This window comes from Somniosus microcephalus, unplaced genomic scaffold, assembly GCF_052327205.1.
Source record: "Somniosus microcephalus isolate GS21.2 unplaced genomic scaffold, FLI_Smic_1.0 unresolved_chr1, whole genome shotgun sequence".
Lineage (NCBI taxonomy): Eukaryota > Metazoa > Chordata > Chondrichthyes > Squaliformes > Somniosidae > Somniosus > Somniosus microcephalus.
The window spans coordinates 165,529,059-165,548,169 of NW_028225179.1; the positions used below are offsets into that span (position 1 = coordinate 165,529,059).

Below are 19,111 nucleotides of genomic sequence, written 5' to 3' on the forward strand. Positions count from 1 at the left end.
CAAGAAGCTCGACACCATTCAGGATAAAGCAGCCCGCTTGATTGGCACCACATCCACCACCTTCAACATTCACTCCCTCCACCACCGGCGCACTGTGGCTGCAGTGTGTACCATCTACAAGATGCACTGCAGCAACTCGCCAAAGCTCCTTCAACAGCACCTTCCAAACCCGCGGCCTCTACCACTTAGAAGGACAAGGGCAGCAGACGCATGGGAACATCACCACCTACAAGTTCCCCTCCAAGCCACACACCATCCTGACTTGGACCTGTATCGCCGTTCCTTCACTGTCGCTGGGCCAAAATCCTGGAACTCCCTTCCTAACAGCATTGTGGGTGTACCTACACCATATGGACTGCAGCGGTTCAAGGCGGCGGCTCACCACCATCTTCTCAAGGGCAATTAGGGATGGGCACTAAATGCAGGCCTAGCCAGCGACGCCCACATCCCATCAATGAATTTTAAAAAGTTACAAAACCAGACAGATTTTATCGGGATGTGCAATCCTTTTCATCAGACTTTCCTGTCTGCCCTTTGACCATGCGGTAAAAAGAAAATTCTACCCATATAAGCTATCAAGATTTATTGAGTTTGGATACAACTATGATCAGAAAATAAAACATACAATGCTAATCTTTATCTTAACACTCAAGACACTGAATGCAGTAATTCATGATGGAGTTTCATTTGTTTTTGGATCATCATTGCCATCCAACGCTAAGTACTGGTGATTTACAAGGGAAATTGAATCTGAACAATAATCGATAGAATCTAAACTTCTCGTATGCACAACAGTTGCATAATTGTTACGTATTGTTTTACTTGCCTGGATGAGCGCAGCTCCAACAACACTCAAGAAGCTCGACTCCAGCCAGGACAAAGCAGCCCGCTTGATTGGCACCCCATCCACCACCTTAAAACATTCACTCCCTCCACTACCGGCGTACCATGGCTGCAGTGTGTACCATCTACAAGATGCACTGCAGCAACTCGCCAAGGCTTCTTCGGCAGCACCTCCCAAACCCGCGACCTCTTCCACCTAGAAGGACAAGGGCAGCAGGCGCATGGGAACACCACCACCTCCAAGTTCCACCTCCAAGTCACACACCATCCTGACTTAGAAGTAGATCACCGATCCTTCATCGTCGCTGGGTCAAAATCCTGGAACTCCCTCCCTAACAGCACTGTGGGAGTACCTTCGCCACACGGACTGCAGCGGTTCAAGAAGGCAGCTCACCACCACCTTCTCGAGGGCAATTAGGGATGGGCAATAAATGCTGGCCTTGCCAGCGATGCCCACATCCCATATATAAATAAAAAAAGACAGTTTACAGCCAATCCCTGTGTTAGCAAATGAAGCTCAGAGATGGGGAAAGTTTAACTAAACTGGCTGTATTATGAACTGACTTGTGCTGTATGGAAAATTCCAACTCGTGATAGCAATGCCACCATCTGCTGCTGCAAGAGTAAACTGCACAGGTGATATACTTTCCAGGTAAGAGACTGAAATGAAAATGTTTCTTTTGTTAATTTTATACTTATCGTGTCTACCTACACTACCTTTAGATGAAGACAGCCAAGCTATTCTGTAAACAGCAGAATAAAAGGACACGTGAATCATCTGCAGTTATGTAAGGGCGAAGCAATAAGGTCGGTTATAAAAGAAAACTGTAAGAAGTCACACAACACCAGGTTATAGTCCAACAGCTTTATTTGAAATCACAAGCTTTCGGCGCGCTGCTCCTTCGTCAGGTGAAGTGTCCGAAAGCTTGTGATTTCAAATAAAGCTGTTGGACTATAACCTGGTGTTGTGTGACTTCTTACATTTGTCCACCCCAGTCCAACTCCGGCATCTCCACACCATAAAAGAAAACAGATGTGCATTTACATAGCACCATATCACATTTTTCTTGGAAGTATCTTTAAGCACTTTAATTACAGTGAAATGCAGTTACCACATTCTTCCCACAGCAAGATCCCAAAACATGCCCAGTTAACTTAAATGTTTGATTAAAGCAGAACATTAACAAAGACATAAAAAAAAAAGCAAACCAAGCACTAGGGTTTATTTCTAGAGGGATAGAATTGAAAAGTAGTGAAGTTATTGCTAAACCTGTATCGAACCTTGGTTAGACCACACTTGGGAGTACTGCGTACAGTTCAGGTCGCCATATTATAAAAAGGATATAGAGGCACTGGAGAGGATGCAGAGAAGATTTACAAGGATGATACCAGAAATGCGAGAGTATACCCATCAGGAAAGGCTGGGTCTCTTTTCTCTTGAAAAGACTAGGCTGAGGGGTGACCTAATAGAGGTCTTTAAAATTATGAAAGGTTTTGATAAGAGTAGATAGAGAGTATCCACTTGTGGGGAAGAGCATAACTAGAGGCCATCAATACAAGACAGTCACCAAGAAATCAAATAGGGAATTCAGAAAAAACTGCTTTACCCAGAGAGTGGTGAGAATGTGAAACTCGCTACCACAGGGAGTGGTTGAAGCAAATAATATCGATGCATTTAAGGGGTGGTTAGATAAGCATCTGAGGGAGAAGGGAATAGAGGGTTATGCCAATATAGATGAGGAAAGACGGGAGGAGGCTCGAGTGGAACCGGCATGGACTGGTTGAGCTGAATGGCCTGTTTCTGTGCTGTATATCCTATATACAGGAAACTCTTTGGTATCCGGCACCGACGGGACCGGCGTGTTGCCGGTTGATCAAAAATTCCGGATGACGGAGAGGGTTATCTACCGAGGCTATTTTTAACAAAGAAAAATAAAAAAAATCAAAGAAATGTGCAGTATACAGTAATTGGGTACTCACCTACAGAATGTTGTGTTAAATGGATGGTGGAAGATGCTTGATTAAGTACAGTACTGCCAGTTGAGGGTAATGCAATGCAATGACTACCAGAAGCGTGGGAGACACACAGTACCCCTGTAAAATGGCGGATCAGAAGAGACTCCCGGCAGCGCGGGAGAGTCAGACTCCTGTTATTGAGGTGTTCCGACTTCCGACAGCGCCAAGAAGCCGAGTGGTGGCAGTTTGGAGAACTACCCCCACTGACTAACTCGGCCACTGCGGGAGACTCGGACTTGGCAACATTGCCGGTTATTGAGTGTTGTTTTCGGAGTGAGAATTTTGCCGGTTAATAGAGAATTCCGGCTATTTAGGTGCCGTTTAAACGAGAGTTCCCCGTCATCCTCTGTAATTAACCCAAGATAAGGAGAACTCCCTGATCATCTTCAAAAAGTGCCACAAACCTTTTAAAATCCACGGACAGACCAGGCTTTGGTTTAACATTTCAGCCATAGGACAGCATCACCTAAAGTGCAACACTCCCTCACGACTGCACTGCAGTGTCAGCCTGGATTGTGGGCTTCAATGTCCCGATTCAGAGACGAGAATGCCTACTGAGCCAAGTTGACACAAGTCAATAGGAGACCCATAACCACATCAGTCAACACCAAATACTTTTCAGTGAACATGAAGCACTTTTTTTTTTTTTTAATTAAACGGACATACAGGAAACTTTCGATTTACCGGCACCTAAATAACCGGAAATCTCGGTTAACCGGCAAAATTCAGGAGTAGGTTCAGGTAACTTTTATTACTTGCCTTCCTCCATTTGTTGCTGTGCAAGGGTGTGGCTGCAGCTGTTGCTAAGCTACAGAGACACTTGGAACTTGTGGCCATTGTTCTACACTTGTTGCTAAGCAACAGGGTTTGTTGCTTTATACGGAGCTGTCAGCTCTCCCTATCTTTTACTGTAGCGTTCGGTTATCCGGAATTTTTGATGAACCGGCAGCACATCGGTCCCGTCTGTGCCGGATAAAAAAAAGTTTCCTGTATCTTAAAATCATTCTTAAAGATTCATGTAAGTCCTCAGATCTTTCTCCCATGCTTTCTCCTTCGCCTCTCTTCTGCGTTGCTCCCTTCTGCTGACTGTAGCAGCCTTCTGCACTCGACTGATTGGATTTTTCAGACGCTTCACGGCTTCGGAATCATTGGCATTAAAGTGGGTGACTTTCGCCTTTAAGTCCCTCTGGAATCCGAGGCCCTTCTGATCTCTCTTCAGTACAGTCTTCACTGGAAACTTCTGCCCCTTGCCGTCAGGTCCAAGACCAGTTTCCTTGTTCCAACCTTCCTTCAACATCATTTTGAAGCCAACGTTACTTTCTGGAATGAAGTAATATGTCGGCGCTGGCTTATCGTTCTTATTGAACAAATGCAATGTCGACCTCCCGTGCTGTTCGATGCTGTCTTCTTGGTATTCCACTTCACACACCTGGCAGAATTTCTTCTGTAGCGGCCTCTCCCTGCAAGTGTAAGGGCAGTCCACTTTTATTTCAAAATGATATACACTGAACAGTGTCCGCTTTGTAAACAGGGCGAAGGGGATACCTGGGATGGCAGGAATGACATATGAGGAGATTGGGTCGATTGGGCTTATACTCGCTGGAGTTTAGAAGAATGAGAGGGGATCTCATTGAAACTTATAAAATTGACAGGTCTGGACAGACTAGATGCTGGAAGGATGTTCCCGATGGTCGGGGAGTCCAGAACCAAGGGTCACAGTCTAAGGATAAGGGGTAAGCCATTTAGGACAGAAATGAGGAGGAATTTCTTCACCCAGAGAGTGGTGAACCTGTGGAATTCTCTACCACAGAAGGCAGTGGAGGCCAATTCATTAAATATATTCAAGAAGGAGTTGGATATATTTCTTAAGGCTAAAGGGATCAAGGGATATGGGGAGAAGGCAGGGACAGGGTACTGAATTTGGATGATCAGCCATGATCTCATTGAATGGCGGAGCAGGCTCGAGTGGCCGATTGGCCTACTCCTGCTCCTATCTTCTATGTTTCTATGAAGTAGCATTTTATATTAAAGCTCTGCAGCGAAAGCAGTCTCGTCTCTGACTGCAGCACTGTAATGTAAATAGGGTCGTTTCTGTACCGCGAGAGGCACGGTGCTGCCTGCAGCGAGCGGACACTGGCCATCATAGGCCTGCAATTCTCTGTCTGGGCAGGCTGAGCACTCGTATGCCCCGCATGGGCCGAGGACTCCGCGTGCCCCGTGCTGGCCCGGAATGTATTTTATTCAACGCTGGCTCCAGATCTAGGAAAATCTAAAGCCAGAAAATTAAAGTCACATATCAGACCCTTCAACAACTGTGATTTTGTAAACTTGCGCACATACTGCTGTATCCATGAGATTTCACCTTATACTTGTGATTCCAAATGTTCAGGAGCCAAAATACATCCTGGAATCACTTCAAGCAAAGTGTAGTTTCATACAGTATTAAAGAGTTACATTAATCAAATTGTAATATCTGCACACAATGAGAATGCTAACAGCAGTATGCCAGCTTTACTGAAGGGGTTTTCTGTAAAGATAGTCACAACCCACTATTTTTATGTACTTGTCATGCCCATCAGTTTGACCACGTTACACAATAGAATCTTTCAATAAATATCTATATCCAGGAAACTCTCGATTTACCGGCACCCAAACAACCGGAAATCTCGGTTAACCGGCAAAATTCAGGTGTAGGTTCAGTTAAGTTTTCCTTCATATTAGAGGCCGTTTCTTGATTCTTGGCTGTGTAATCGGGGGTTCCTGCACTTGTTGCTAAGCAACAGGGACGCTTGGTCTGTGGCCAGGCTTCTTGCACCACAGGGAAGCCTGGATTTGTTGCTGCGTACGGCGCTCTCGTACCTTTTAACTATAACTCTCTGTAATCCGGACTTTTTGATAAACCGGCACCACGCCGGTCCCGTCGGTGCCGGATAAAAAAAAGTTTCCTGTAACAGAAAATATTAGCAATATCCAAGCCTCCTCTTCTGAAGGTGCTGATCCTCATCAAAGTATCGTTCCACAAGTCACACAGCCCCTCCAGTAACCTGACCAAGCGTTACAGGAAGCTGCAGTGTGACCACTATCTGCCTCATTAACACCACGTCAGCATCTGTACAGAACCAGTACAGGAAACTTTGGTTTATCCGGAGGTTGTATGTCCGGAAACGTCGATCTAACAGCAGAAATCAGCAGCCGTTTTGGTTAGGATTTTTTTCTTCACCAAGCATTTTTTTTTTTTTTATAAAAACAGCCAGGGTCTGGAAAGCGTCTCTGTAGCTTAGCAACAGCTTCAGAGACGCTTCCAAGGTACGGGCTGAGTGTTTACAAGCTGTTGCTAAGCAACAGTGTTTGTTGTCAGATACGGAGATGAAAACCTCCGTATCTGACAACATTAGCGCTGGTCTATCCGGAAGTTTTGATAGAACAGCAGCAGCTCGGTCCCGTCGGTGCCGGATATCGCGAAGTTTCCTGTACTAGGGCACTGCGTTACACTGCAACTTCCAACAATTTTTTTTTTAATATTCGTTTATGGGATGTGGGCATCGCTGGCAAGGCCAGCATTTATTGCCCATCCCTAACTGCCCTCGAGAAGGGGGCGGTAAGCCGCCTTCTTGAACCGCTGCAGTCCGTGTGGTGAAGGTACTCCCACAGTGCTGTTAGGTAGGGAGTTCCAGGATTTTGACCCAGCGATGATGAAGGATTGGTGATATATTTCCAAATCATGGTGGTGTGTGACTTGGAGGGGAACTTGTAGGTGGTGGTGTTCCCATGCACCTGCTGCCCTTGTCCTTCTAGGTGGAAGAGGTCACGGGTTTGGGAGGTGCTGTCAAACAAAGCCTTGGCGAGTTGCTGCAGTGCATCTTATAGATGGTACACACTGCAGCCACGGTACGCCGGTGGTGGAGGGAGTGAATGTTTAAGGTAGTGGATCGGGTGCCAATCAAGCGGGCTGCTTTGTCCTGGATGGTGTCGAGCTTCTTGAGTGTTGTTGGAGCTGCACTCATCCAAGCAAGTGGAGAGTATTCCATCACACTCCTGACTTGTGCCTTGTAGATGGTGGAAAGGCTTTGGGGAGTCAGGAGGTGAGACACTCGCCGCAGAATACCCAGCCTCTGACCTGCTCTTGTTGCCACAGTATTTATGTGGCTGGTCCAGTTAAGTTTCTGGTCAATGGTGACCCCCCAGGATGTTGATGGTGGGGGAATTCAGCAATGGCAATGCCATTGAATGTCATGGGGCAGTGGTTAGACTCTCGCTTGTTGGAGATAGTCATTGCCTGGCACTTGTGTGGCACGAATGTTACCTGCCACTTATCAGCCCAAGCCTGAACGTCGTTTAGGTCTTGTTGCATAGAAACATAGAAGATAGGAGCAGGAGTAGGCCATTCGGCCCCTCGAGCCTGCTCTGCCATTCAATGAGATCATGGCTGATCATCCAAACTCAGTACCCTGTCCCTGCCTTCTTTCCATATCCCTTTAGCCTTAAGAAATATATCCAACTCCTTCCTGAATATATTTAATGAATTGGCCTCTACTGCCTTCTGTGGTAGAGAATTCCACAGGTTCACCACTCTCTGGGTGAAGAAATTCCTCCTCATCTCTGTCCTAAATGGCTTACCCCTTATCCTTAGACTGTGACCCCTGGTTCTGGACTCCCCGACCATTACAGAAACAACCCTGAGCATAATGTAAAAGCAGTGGAAGAAATGGGTTGCCTCATGTGCTGCTAGGCACGGAAGAGGAGACGCTTCAGCACATCCTAGCATCTTCTTTTATACAGCATATTGGCAGGAACTAGCCTCCCATTGTGCAAGATGATTTCTGTTTTTGCCATGTGAACACACCACCAAGTCAGACACCATTTCTCAATGATGATCATAAGTATTTATAAAGAAGCGCCTGCCACACCATATCCAGTACTTATTTCTGAAGTTTTGATTTTTTTGCAAAAAATTATTTTTATGGAGATTGGGCTCCGGATAAAGCCAGAATCTCTGTGGCACTTCTGGAGCCTGGAATATCGTTTTTTGTGTTCAGACTTTGGCTACCTGTTCTCTCTCCCTGCTTGTTGCTGAATACTCAGTGGAGCATCAGGGAGAAGAACCAGTGCTTTTATAGGTATGTGTGAAGAGAAAAAGATTGGTGAAGTCAGGCGTAGGTCCCTTGCAGTCAGAATCAGGGGAATTTATAATGGGGAACAAAGAAATGGCAGACCAATTAAATACATACTTTGGTTCTGTCTTCACAAAGGAGGACACAAATAACCTCCCAGAGAAGTCGGGGAACATAGGGTCTGATGAGAGGGAGCAACTGAAAGAAATCAGTATTTGTAGGGAAATGGTGTTAGGGAAATTGATGGGATTGAAGGCCAATAAATCCCCAGGGCCTGATAATCTACATCCTAGGGTACTTAAGAAAGTGGCCCTACAAATAGTAGATGCATTGCTGGTCATCTTCCAAAATTCGATCGACTCTGGAACAGTTCCCATGGATTGGAGGGTAGCTAATGTTACCCCACTATTCAAAAAAGGTGGTAGAGAGAAAACGGGGAATTATAGACCGGTAAGCCTGACATCGGTAGTGGGGAAAATGCTAGAGTCCATTATAAAAGATGTAGTAGCAGAGCACTTGGAAAACAGTGACAGGATCGGACAAAGTCAACATGGATTTACAAAAGGTAAATCGTGCTTGACTAATCTACTGGAATTTTTTGAGGATGTAACTGGTAGAATAGATAAGGGAGAACCAGTGGATGTGGTGCATTTGGACTTTCAGAAGGCTTTCGATAAGGCCCCGCATAAGAGATTAGCGTGTAAAGTTAAGGCACATGGGATTGGGGGCAAGGTACTGACTTGGTTAGAGAACTGGTTGGCAGACAGAAAGCAAAGAGTTGGAATAAACGGCTCTTTTTCCGAGTGGCAGGCAGTGACTAGTGGGGTACCGCAGGGATCAGTGCTAGGACCCCAGCTATTCACAATATATATAAATGATTTAGACGAGGGAACTAGATGTAATATCTCCAAGTTTGCAGATGACACAAAGCTGGGTGGGCGTGTGTGCTGTGAGAAGGATGCCGAGAAACTCCAGTATGATTTGGACAGGTTGGGTGATTGGGCAGACGCATGGCAGATGCAGTATAATGTGGATAAATGTGAGGTTATCCACTTTGGTGTCAAAAACAGGCAGGCAGATTATCTGAATGGCAATAGATTGGGAGAAGGGGAAGTGCAACGAGACCTGGGTGTCCTTGTGCACCAGTCGCTGAAGGTAAGCATGCAGGTGCAGCAGGCGGTTAAGAAAGCAAATGGCATGTTGGCCTTCGTAGCGAGAGGGTTTGAGTACAGGAACAAGGATGTCTTGCTGCTGTTGTACAGGGCCTTGGTGAGACCACACCTTGAGTATTGTGCGCAGTTTTGGTCGCCTTATCTGAGGAAGGATGTTCTTGCCATGGGGGGAGTGCAGCGAAGATTCACCAGACTGATACCTGGGATGGCAGGAATGACGTATGAGAAGATTGGGTCGACTGGGGTTATACTCACTGGAGTTTAGAAGAATGAGAGGGGATCTCATTGAAACTTATAAAATTCTAACAGGACTAGACAGACTAGATGCAGGAAGGATGTTCCCGAAGGCCAGGGAGTCCAGAACCAGGGTTCACAGTCTAAGGATAAGGGGTAGGCCATTTAGGACAGAGATGCGGAGGAATTTCTTCACCCAGAGAGTGGTGAACCTGTGGAATTCTCTACCACAGAAGGCAGTGGAGGCCAATTCATTAAATATATTCAAGAAGGAGTTGGATATATTTCTTAAGGCTAAAGGGATCAAGGGATATGGGGAGAAGGCAGGGACTGGGTACTGAGTTTGGACGATTAGCCATGATCGCATTGAATGGCGGAACAGGCTCGAGGGGCCGAATGGCCTAATCCTATCTTCTATGTTTCTATGCTCCTAGCACGAGCAGCAACCTTCAGGAGAGGAGCAGGGGATGGCGGGGGGGGGGGGGGGGCGGGCGCGGAGAAAGGTAAAAGAGCGAAGTCATACCCAACTTTTGGGATATCACAGACATTAGCTTACCTCCTATCCTACAGTGGCATCTTGTACAGGAGCACAAAGTGGTGAACCACCAATTTGCTTTAAACCCTTACCTCTGTTCTTGCTGTTCTTCCTGTTGTGTATGAAATTCTTCCAGAGCCGTGACAATCTCTGCGTGCCCGGCTTGTCTGGCCAAATCCAATGCATCCCGACCTGTGGAATCGCAAACTCCAATCCATGCAGCTCCACGATTCAGTAAATATCGCACCACCTCTGCCTGACCACTGTACGCTGCACACATCATAGCAGTCCAGTAATAGCTGTCCTGGAAATTTATATCACATGTTACTGTTTCCACCAACCTTTGAAGCGCTTTCAGGTCCCCATTTTGAGCACACTTCAGCATCAGATGTCCATTCCTCTCTGCTGCTGCTGCTGCTGCTGCTGCTGCAGGAGGGCTCCTTGCATTTTGTTGCTCATTGGCACTCTCAGTCCTTGCCTTCCGTCGCACAACTTTACGTTTTCGAACAGAACTTGCGCCTGCCTCACTACTCGATGCAAGAAGGCTCTCGTAAAAATTCTTCACTTCCGCTCCGTTCAAAACCCCATTTCTGCAACTGGACGAGCGAGATTTCCGAAGTTCACCATTTTCCCAGGTGTCGGCTTTATCTGTGGCTCGGGTAAAAGTGATGAGATGCATGTGATTCATTATCTACAATGTTCGTGGACTGCAGTTCTGTGAAATATGAATTCACTTTTCTGTTGCAGGCGGTCCCACAGCTTGCCAAAGATGCTACTTGCAAAAAGGAAAACAAGTTAGGAATAAGTGATAATTTTTAAAATTACAAAAAGTAGCAAAATCAATTGGGATTTTTTTTACACAACTAAGAAGGCAAAAATGATTACAAAAATAAGAGACTTTCTTTGCTGCACTTGGGCACACTTCCTTATGACCAGTTCAAAGAGCACCAGGAAGCTGGGAACCGGTCACCAGCCCACACTCTGCACTTACAGCGTAACCACACATAAAGAGGGCAGTTACAGACCATGGAGAAAGAATTGGGGGGAAATATTTTGACTACATCATACTCAACACAGATTGCAGACCCAGTGTACATCACAGTGATAATACAGCCATTTTGATTTAAAATGTATTCCATTGTAATATAAGTCATTCCTTAAAAAAAACAGCTCCACAATATAGACATAGAAACATAGAAGATAGGAGCAGGAGTAGGCCCTTCGAGCCTGCTCCGCCATTCAACGAGATCATGGCTGATCATCCAAACCCTAGCACCCGGTCCCTACACCGACAGCCATCCCACCCAAGCCCTATCCCCGTAACCCCACGTATTTAATCCCCCCTAACACTAAGGGTCAATTTTTATCATAGCCAATCAACCTAACCCACACATCTTTGGACTGTGGAGGAAACCGGAGCACCCGGAGGAAACCCACGCAAACACGGGGAGAATGTGCAAACTCCACCGGATTTGAACCCGGGTCCCTGGCGCTGTGAGGCAACACAGTGCTAACCACTATGCCACCGTGATGCCCTTTAACAGGAAGATTTAAAAAATTGGTGGAGGAAGGTGAGCGAGGAGTTAAGTGTTGAGGAGGTTTGTACAGTGCTAACATTTTTTATCATGCTGACAATCTTAGACGAAGGGAATAAAACCGTCGGTAGCAGAACGGTACTGGATTAGCATCAGACCTTCCACCCGGACGATAATTTTCCAACAGTGAAAAATCAGCAAAGTCCTTTTAAATGTAACTGACCTTTTAGGATTCAAGGGCTATTTTAGGCCACCAATCACAAACTTCTCATTTATACTGCTGAAGAACAAACTTGCATTTATTTGGCACCCTCAAGTGTGTCCCAAAGCACTTTATAGCCAATTATTTTTGAACTGCAGTGTTTTGTGGGTAAAGGCAGCAGCCAATTTCTGCACAGCAAAATCCCACAAACAACGTTGTTGATTGAAATAAATATTGGCCAAGACGCCGTTGCTCTTCTTCGCAGTGCCATGGGTTCTTCCACCTGAACATCTCATTCAAAAGACGGCACCTCCGCCAGTTGAGTGTCAGTCTGGTATTATGGGCCCAAGCCTCTGGAGCGAGGCTTGAATCCACAACCTTCTGACTCAGAGGGGCGAACCAAGCTGACACAAAATAAAAGTCTTGCATTTATATAGCGCCTTCCACGACCACCAGACGTCCCAAAGCTCTTTACAGCCAATGAAGTACTTTTTGAAATGTAGTCACTGTTGTAATGTAGGAAAATCAGCAGCCAATTTTTGTGCTCAGCAAGCTCCCACAAACAGCAATGGCCAGATAATCAGTTTTAGTTATGTTGAAGGATAAGGGGTAAGCCATTTAGGACAGAGACGAGGAGGAATTTCTTCACCCAGAGAGTGGTGAACCTGTGGAATTCTCTACCACAGAAGGCAGTGGAGGCCAATTCATTAAATATATTCAAGAAGGAGTTGGATATATTTCTTAAGGCTAAAGGGATATGGGGAGAAAGCAGGGACAGGGTACTGAATTTGGATGATCAGCTATGATCTCATTGAATGGCGGAGCAGGCTCAAGGGGCCGAATGGCCTACTCCTGCTCCTATCTTCTACGTTTCTATGATTGAGGGATAAATATCAGCCAGGACACCGGGGATAACTCCCCTGCTCTTCTTCGAAATAGTGGCATGATATCTATACCTGAGAAAGCAGACCTCTCATCCGAAAAACAGCACCTCCAACATTGCAGCGCGCCCTCTGTACTACACTGGGAGCGTCAGCCGAGATTTTTGTGCTGGAGTCTCTAGAGTAGAGACTTGAACCCACAACCTTCATGACTCAAAGGCGTGTGTGCTACCCACTGAGCCACTGGCTGACATAGCCATAAAGCAATAAGCTTTGTATACGAGTTAAAATAAGCTTTAGACTGAAGCTGCACTGAAAGATCTGGAAGTGCACCTCCTGTGAAATCTCCTAATTAATGAAGCGTGTTATTATTATTATTATTACTTACTTCCTGAAGCTACTCCTCAAACGCAGCGCCCCAGGACAGCCGCCATCTTAGATTGCCAGTCAGCCGGGCGCCAGGCATACTGGGAGTTGTAGTTCTGCTATAACAGTGTTTTTTTTAAATATCGATTTGACCGAATACTACAAGGCAAATATCAATGGCTCCGGACAGAGTGGTACGTCAGGCTTGCTTTTTTTTTTCCTTCTTATTTTTTTTAACTCAGTCGACCTTGTCTTGTTTTTTTTTTCTCTTTGAGATGAAAGGTCGCGGGGGCCCGGCTGTTGTCGCCATGGCGGCCGTTGTTGTCAGCGGCGGTTCTGGCCCCGGCTTGGGCTCGGCGGCCGAGCGCAGGGAGGCGGCGATCAGCTCCATCTACAGCGGCGAGGAGGTGAGAGGGCCCCGGGGGTGGGGGAGAGAGAGAGAGAGAGAGAGAGAGAGATATATATATATATTTGGGTGGGTGTTTGTGAGAGAAACGCCTGGGTCAACTTCTTCCCCTCCCCTTTCAGCATTGTGTAGGGACCGCTCCCTCCGCCACACCCTGGTCCACTCCTCTATCACCCCCAACAGCCCTTCCCCTTTGCCTGGCACCTTCCCGTGCAAGCGCAGGAGACGTAACACCTGCCCTTATACTTCCCCCCCCTTCCCACTGTCCGGGGCCCCAAACACCCCTTCCAGGTGAAACAGCGATTTACTTGTACTTCTCGCAATCTAGTATACTGTATTCGCTGCTCACGATGCAGTCTCCTCTACATTGGGGAAACCCAACGCAGATTGGGTGACCGCTTTGCGGAACACCTCCGTTAACATAAGAACATAAGAAATAGGAGCAGGAGTAGGCCAATCGGCCCCTCGAGCCTGCTCCGCCATTCAATAAGATCATGGCTGATCTGATCCTAACCGCCAATCCACTATCACAGAACTATCTCCTGAATCTAACAGAATTAGACACACAAAATAGAAGCAGGATCAGGCTGCACGGCACCTGGGCCCGCTCCGCTACCCACAGGGCCATGACCGATCCGAACCTAGACTCATGTCCAAATTCCTGCCCGCTCCCCATAACCCTTAATTCCCTTTACTTCTAGGAAACTGTCTATTTCTGTTTTAAATTTATGTAATGATGTAGCTTCTACAGCTTTTTGGGGCAGCATATTCCATGGACCTACCACCCTCTGAGTGAAGTAGTTCCTCCTCATCTCAGTTTTGAAAGAGCAGCCCCTTATTCTAAGACTATGCACCCATCATCGGGAACATCCTCCCCGCATCCACCCGATCCAACCCCTTCACAATCTTATATGTTTCAATAAGATCGCCTCTCATTCTTCTGAACTCCAATGAGTAGAGTCCCAATCTACTCAACCTCTCCTCATATGTCCATCCCCTCATCCCCGGGATTAACTGAGTGAACCTTCTTTGTACTGACTCGAGAGCAAGTATGTCCTTTCTTAAGTATGGACACCAAAACTGTATGCAGTATTCCAGGTGCGGTCTCACCAATACCTTGTACAACTGAAGCAATACCTCCCTATTTTTATATTCTATCCCTTCTTCAAAACTGGAAAGAAAAGATAGATCGGAGGCAGGGCTGCGATCGGACAAAAGAATAAAAGAAACAAAAGAAGTAAAAAAGAGACAATAAAAGGTGTTAGAAGCTAGGCGAGATGGTAATAGGCTGAGATAGGGTGTAAAGTGTACTGGCAGGGCAAGGGATAGCTGCCAGGTGTGAGAGCGAAACAAAAGGAAAGGGGGGGAGAGGGGGGGGAAAGGAGTGGAAAAATTACAAGAAAAAATGAAATAGGGGCCGAGGTTATGATCTGAAATTGTTGAACTCGATATTGAGTCCGGAAGGCTGCAGAGCAGTCAGTTGCAGTTTGAACCCTCATTCAGTAAACACCTGTTGATCGTTCCCTGCAGTCTTTGTCTGATTATTGAAGGACACAACATTAAAATACCCGGATCTAACATGGTCCACTCTTCTATCACCCCCAGCACCCCTTCCCCTTCGCCTGGCACCTTCCCGTGCAAGCGCAGGAGATGCAACACATGCCCTTTTACCTTCCCACTGTCCGGGGCCCCAAATACCCCTTCCAGGTGAAACAGCGATTTACTTGTACTTCTCGCAATCTAGTATACTGTATTCGCTGCTCACGATGCGGTCTCCTCTACATTGGGGAGACCCAACGCAGATTGGGTGACCGCTTTGCGGAACACCTCCGTTCAGTCTGTAAGGGTGACCCCGAGCTTCCAGTCGCCTGTCATTTTAATTCACCGTTCCATTCCCACTCCGACCTCACCGTCCTTGGCCTCTTGCATTGTTCCACGGAAGCTCAACGTAAACTCGAGGAACAGCACCTCATCTTCCGATTAGGCACTTTGCAGCCTTCCGGACTCAATATCGAGTTCAACAATTTCAGATCATAACCTCGGCCCCTATTACATTTTTACTTATATTTTTTTTCCCACCCCTTTGTTCTGGGTCTTCCCTTTCTCCACCCCCCCCCCTTCCCTTTTTTCCTTTCTCTGCCACATGGCAGCTGTCTCTCATCCTGCCAGTACACTTCACACCTAATCTGAGCTGTCTTTTGTCTCCACTGTCCTATTACCATCTCGTCTGGTTTTGAATACCTCTTTACTTTTGTTCTATCGCAGCCCTGCCTTCGATCTATTTTATTTCCTTTCCAGTTTTGAAAAAGGGTTTCGACCCGAAACGTTGACTCTAGTTTCTCTCCACGGATGTTGCCTGACCTACTGAGTTTTTCTGTTGTTATAGCTGGTAGCTCTCTCGCTTCCGAGTTTGGGCCAGATTTTCAGTGTGCCGTGAGGCGGGCTTTCAGACGTGCGGGGGGAGGGGCTAAAATCCCGAATTCGGGGGTCCCGACACCATCCCGCCCAAAACCCCCGCCTCCATGTAAGTTTCAAGGGAGGCGGGTACCCGCCCCGCACTGGGACCCGCCGACCTGAGGCGGGAAGGGATTAGTGCCAATTAACTGCCTGTTAACAGGTAGTTAACAGGCAGTTTTTAGCCTAATCCCTATTTTGAGGGGTGTCGTGTGGGATTCCCGACGGCTCCAAACCACGCCAGGTTAGAGCAGGCGGGCCGTCGGGTTGAAGGACTTGGAGGGGTGGCGATGTCGGTGTTCAGGTGAGTGATGGGTGCATAAGTGCAAAGGTAAGTGCGTTTGGTGTGTCTAAAGTGTGTGAAGAAGTTTTACTTACCTGTACTTACCATAACAGCCTTTCTTCCTGTAGGCGTCAGGAGTCCATCACTCAGCTGGCACTGAAAGCTGAACGGCTGCGATCTGTCAAAAGTGACAGCCTTCAGCTTTGAGTGCCGGTGACAGTTCTATCTGAGTCTGCGTAGAAGGACTCGGGTTAGAAGTCAGACTGTCAGTGTTTGACAGCTTCAGACAGCTGTGAGACACTGATATTTCATCTGTCAAAAACTCTTGACAGATGAAATTGCAGTCTGTGACGTCACTTGTAGCCGGGTGGCCCTTAATTGGCCTGCTGAGCCCGCTGGGCGGGCTCAACAAGGTCAATCGAGGGAAAATCGCGCGGATTGGCCGGACGTCGATGGAGGCGGGACTAAAACCCGAAAGTTGTAGTCCCGCCTCCTTCCCGACAGCTTTGTGAAAATCCAGCCCAGAAGGTTGTGAGTTCAAGTCCCACTCCAGAGACTGCAGCACAAAAATCCAGGCTGACACTCCCAGCGCGGTACTGAGGCAGTGCTGCACTGTCGGAGGTGCCGTCTTTCGGATAATACGTTTATGTCTGCCCTCTCAGGTGGCGGTAAAAGATCATGCGGCACTATTTCAAAGCAGAGCAGAGGAGTTCTCCCCAGTGTCCTGGGGACAATATTTATCCCGCAATCAACATCACTAAAAATAGATTGTCTGGTCATAGAAACATAGAAGATAGGAGCAGGAGTAGGCCATTCGGCCCCTCGAGCCTGCTCCGCCATTCAATGAGATCATGGCTGATCATCCAAATTCAGTGCCCTGTCCCTGCCTTCTCCCCATACCCCCTGATCCCTTTAGCCTTAAGAAATATATCTAACTCCTTCTTGAATATATTTAATGAATTGGCCTCAACTGCCTTCTGTGGTAGAGAATTCCACAGGTTCACCACTCTCTGGGTGAAGAAATTCCTCCTCATTTCTGTCCTAAATGGCTTACCCCTTATCCTTAGACTGTGACCCCTGGTTCTGGACTCCCCGGCCATCGGGAACATCCTCCCTGCATCCTGAAGCAGAGGAGTTCTCCCCAGTGTCCTGGGGAGAATATTTATCCCGCAATCAACATCACTAAAAAATAGATTGTCCGGTCATTATCACATTGCTGTTTGTGGGAGCTTGCTGTGCCCAAATTGGCTGCCGTGTTTCCTACATTATAACACTTGACTTCACTTCAAAGAACTTTGAAATGACCGGTAGTCGTGAAAGATTATTTATTTTATTTATTCGTTCCTGGCATGTCAGTGTTGCTGGCAAGGCCAGCATTTATTGCCCATTCCTGATTACATAGGATTAACAACAACAGGTTGGGTGATTGGGCAGAAACATGGCAAATGCACTATAATGTGGATAAATGTGAGGTTATCCACTTTGGTGGCAAAAACAGGAAGGCAGATTATTCTTTGAATGGCAATAGATTGGGAGAAGGGGAAGTGCAAAGAGACCTGGGTGTCCTTATGCACCAGTCGCTGAAGGTAAGCATGCAGGTGCAGCAAATGGTATGTTGGCCTTCGTAGCGAGAGGGTTTGAGTACAGGAACAAGGATGTCTTGCTACAGTTGTATAGGGCCTTGGTGAGACCACACCTTGAGTATTGTGTGCAGTTTTGGTCGCCTTATCTGAGGAAGGACGTTCTTGCCATGGAAGGAGTGCAGCGAAGATTCACCAGACTGATACCTGGGATGGCAGGAATGACGTATGAGGAGAGAGTGTGTCGATTGGGCTTATACTCGCTGGAGTTTAGAAGATTGAGAGGGGATCTCATCGAAACCTATAAAATTCTGTCAGGCCTGGACAGACTAGATGCAGGAAGGATGTTCCCGATGGCCGGGGAGTCCAGAACCAGGGGTCACAGTCTAAGGATAAGGGGTAAGCCATTTAGGACTGAAATGAGGAGGAATTTCTTCACCCAGAGAGTGGTGAACCTGTGGAATTCTCTGCCACAGAGGGCGGTGGAGGCCAGTTCATTAAATATATTCAAGAAGGAGTTGGATATATTTCTTAAGGCTAAAGGGATCAAGGGATATGGAGAGAAGGCAGGGACAGGGTACTGAGTTTGGATGATCAGCCATGATCTCATTGAATGGTGGAGCAGGCTCGAGGGGCCGAATGGCCTCCTCCTGTTCCTATCTTCTATGTTTCTATGTATTTATATAGCGCCTTTAACGTAGTAAAACGTCCCAAGGTGCTTCACAGGAACTTTACAAGACAAAAAATTTGACACTGAGCCACATAAGGCGATATTAGGACAGGTGACCAAAAGCTTGGTCAAAGAGGTAGGTTTTAAGGAGTGTCTTAAAGGAGGAAAGAGAGGTTTAGAGAAGGAATTCCAGAGCTTAGGGCCTAAGCAACAGAAGGCATGGCCGCCAGTGGTGGAGTGATTTACAATCAGGGATGGTCAAGAGGCCAGCATTGGAGGAGCGCAGATATCTCGACGGGGCGAGGGCGGTTGTGGGAGATTACAGAGACGGGGAGGGGCGAGGCCGTGGATTACATAGAATATACAGCACAGAAACAGGCCATTTGGCCTAACCAATACATGCTGGCGTTTCTGCTCCACTTGAGTCTCCTCATATAACTCTTATCAGCATAACCCTCTATTCCCTTCTCCCTCACATGCTTATCTAACCGCCCCATCTATACTATTCGCTTCAACTACTCCCTTTGGTAACAAATTCTCACCACTCTCTAGGTAAAGAAGATTCTCCTGAATTGCCCTTGAGAAGGTGGTTGGTGAGCTACCCTTCTTGAACTGCTGTTCTTCGTAGCGGTTTGTTACAACTGAGTGGCTTGCTAGGCCATTTCAGAGGGCAGTTAAGGGCCAACCACATTGCTGTGGGTCTGGAGTCACATATCGGCCAGACCGGGTAAAGACGGCAGATTTCCCTCCCTAAAGGACATTAGTGAACCAGATGGGTTTTTATGAAAATCCAATCCAGATTAATTTAATTAGTTGAATTTCA

General features: G+C 46.9%; 2 protein-coding genes across 3 annotated transcripts in view; one reads left to right on the plus strand and one right to left on the minus strand.

The window, feature by feature from the left end:
- Window positions 1–1,917: 1,917 nt before the first annotated feature.
- On the minus strand, window positions 1,918–13,324 carry gpank1 (G patch domain and ankyrin repeats 1). The gene is made up of 3 exons (XM_085975273.1): window positions 12,918–13,324; window positions 10,004–10,683; window positions 1,918–4,319 (listed from the first exon to the last, which is right to left on the minus strand). The coding sequence occupies exons 2-3, from the start codon at window positions 10,597–10,599 to the stop codon at window positions 3,866–3,868; spliced, it is 1,050 nt and encodes a 349-aa protein (XP_085831399.1). The 5' UTR covers window positions 10,600–10,683; window positions 12,918–13,324; the 3' UTR covers window positions 1,918–3,865.
- The window catches only part of vps52 (VPS52 subunit of GARP complex), a 78,175-nt gene continuing 72,228 nt past the window's right edge, over window positions 13,165–19,111 (plus strand). Inside the window, exon 1 of one of the 2 annotated variants that reach the window (XM_085975264.1) lies at window positions 13,165–13,302. In XM_085975264.1, coding sequence (XP_085831390.1) covers window positions 13,171–13,302 — 132 coding nt within the window. In that variant the 5' untranslated portion in view covers window positions 13,165–13,170. The remainder of the gene's footprint in view (window positions 13,303–19,111) is intronic. The other variant, XM_085975263.1, reaches the window with a different exon arrangement.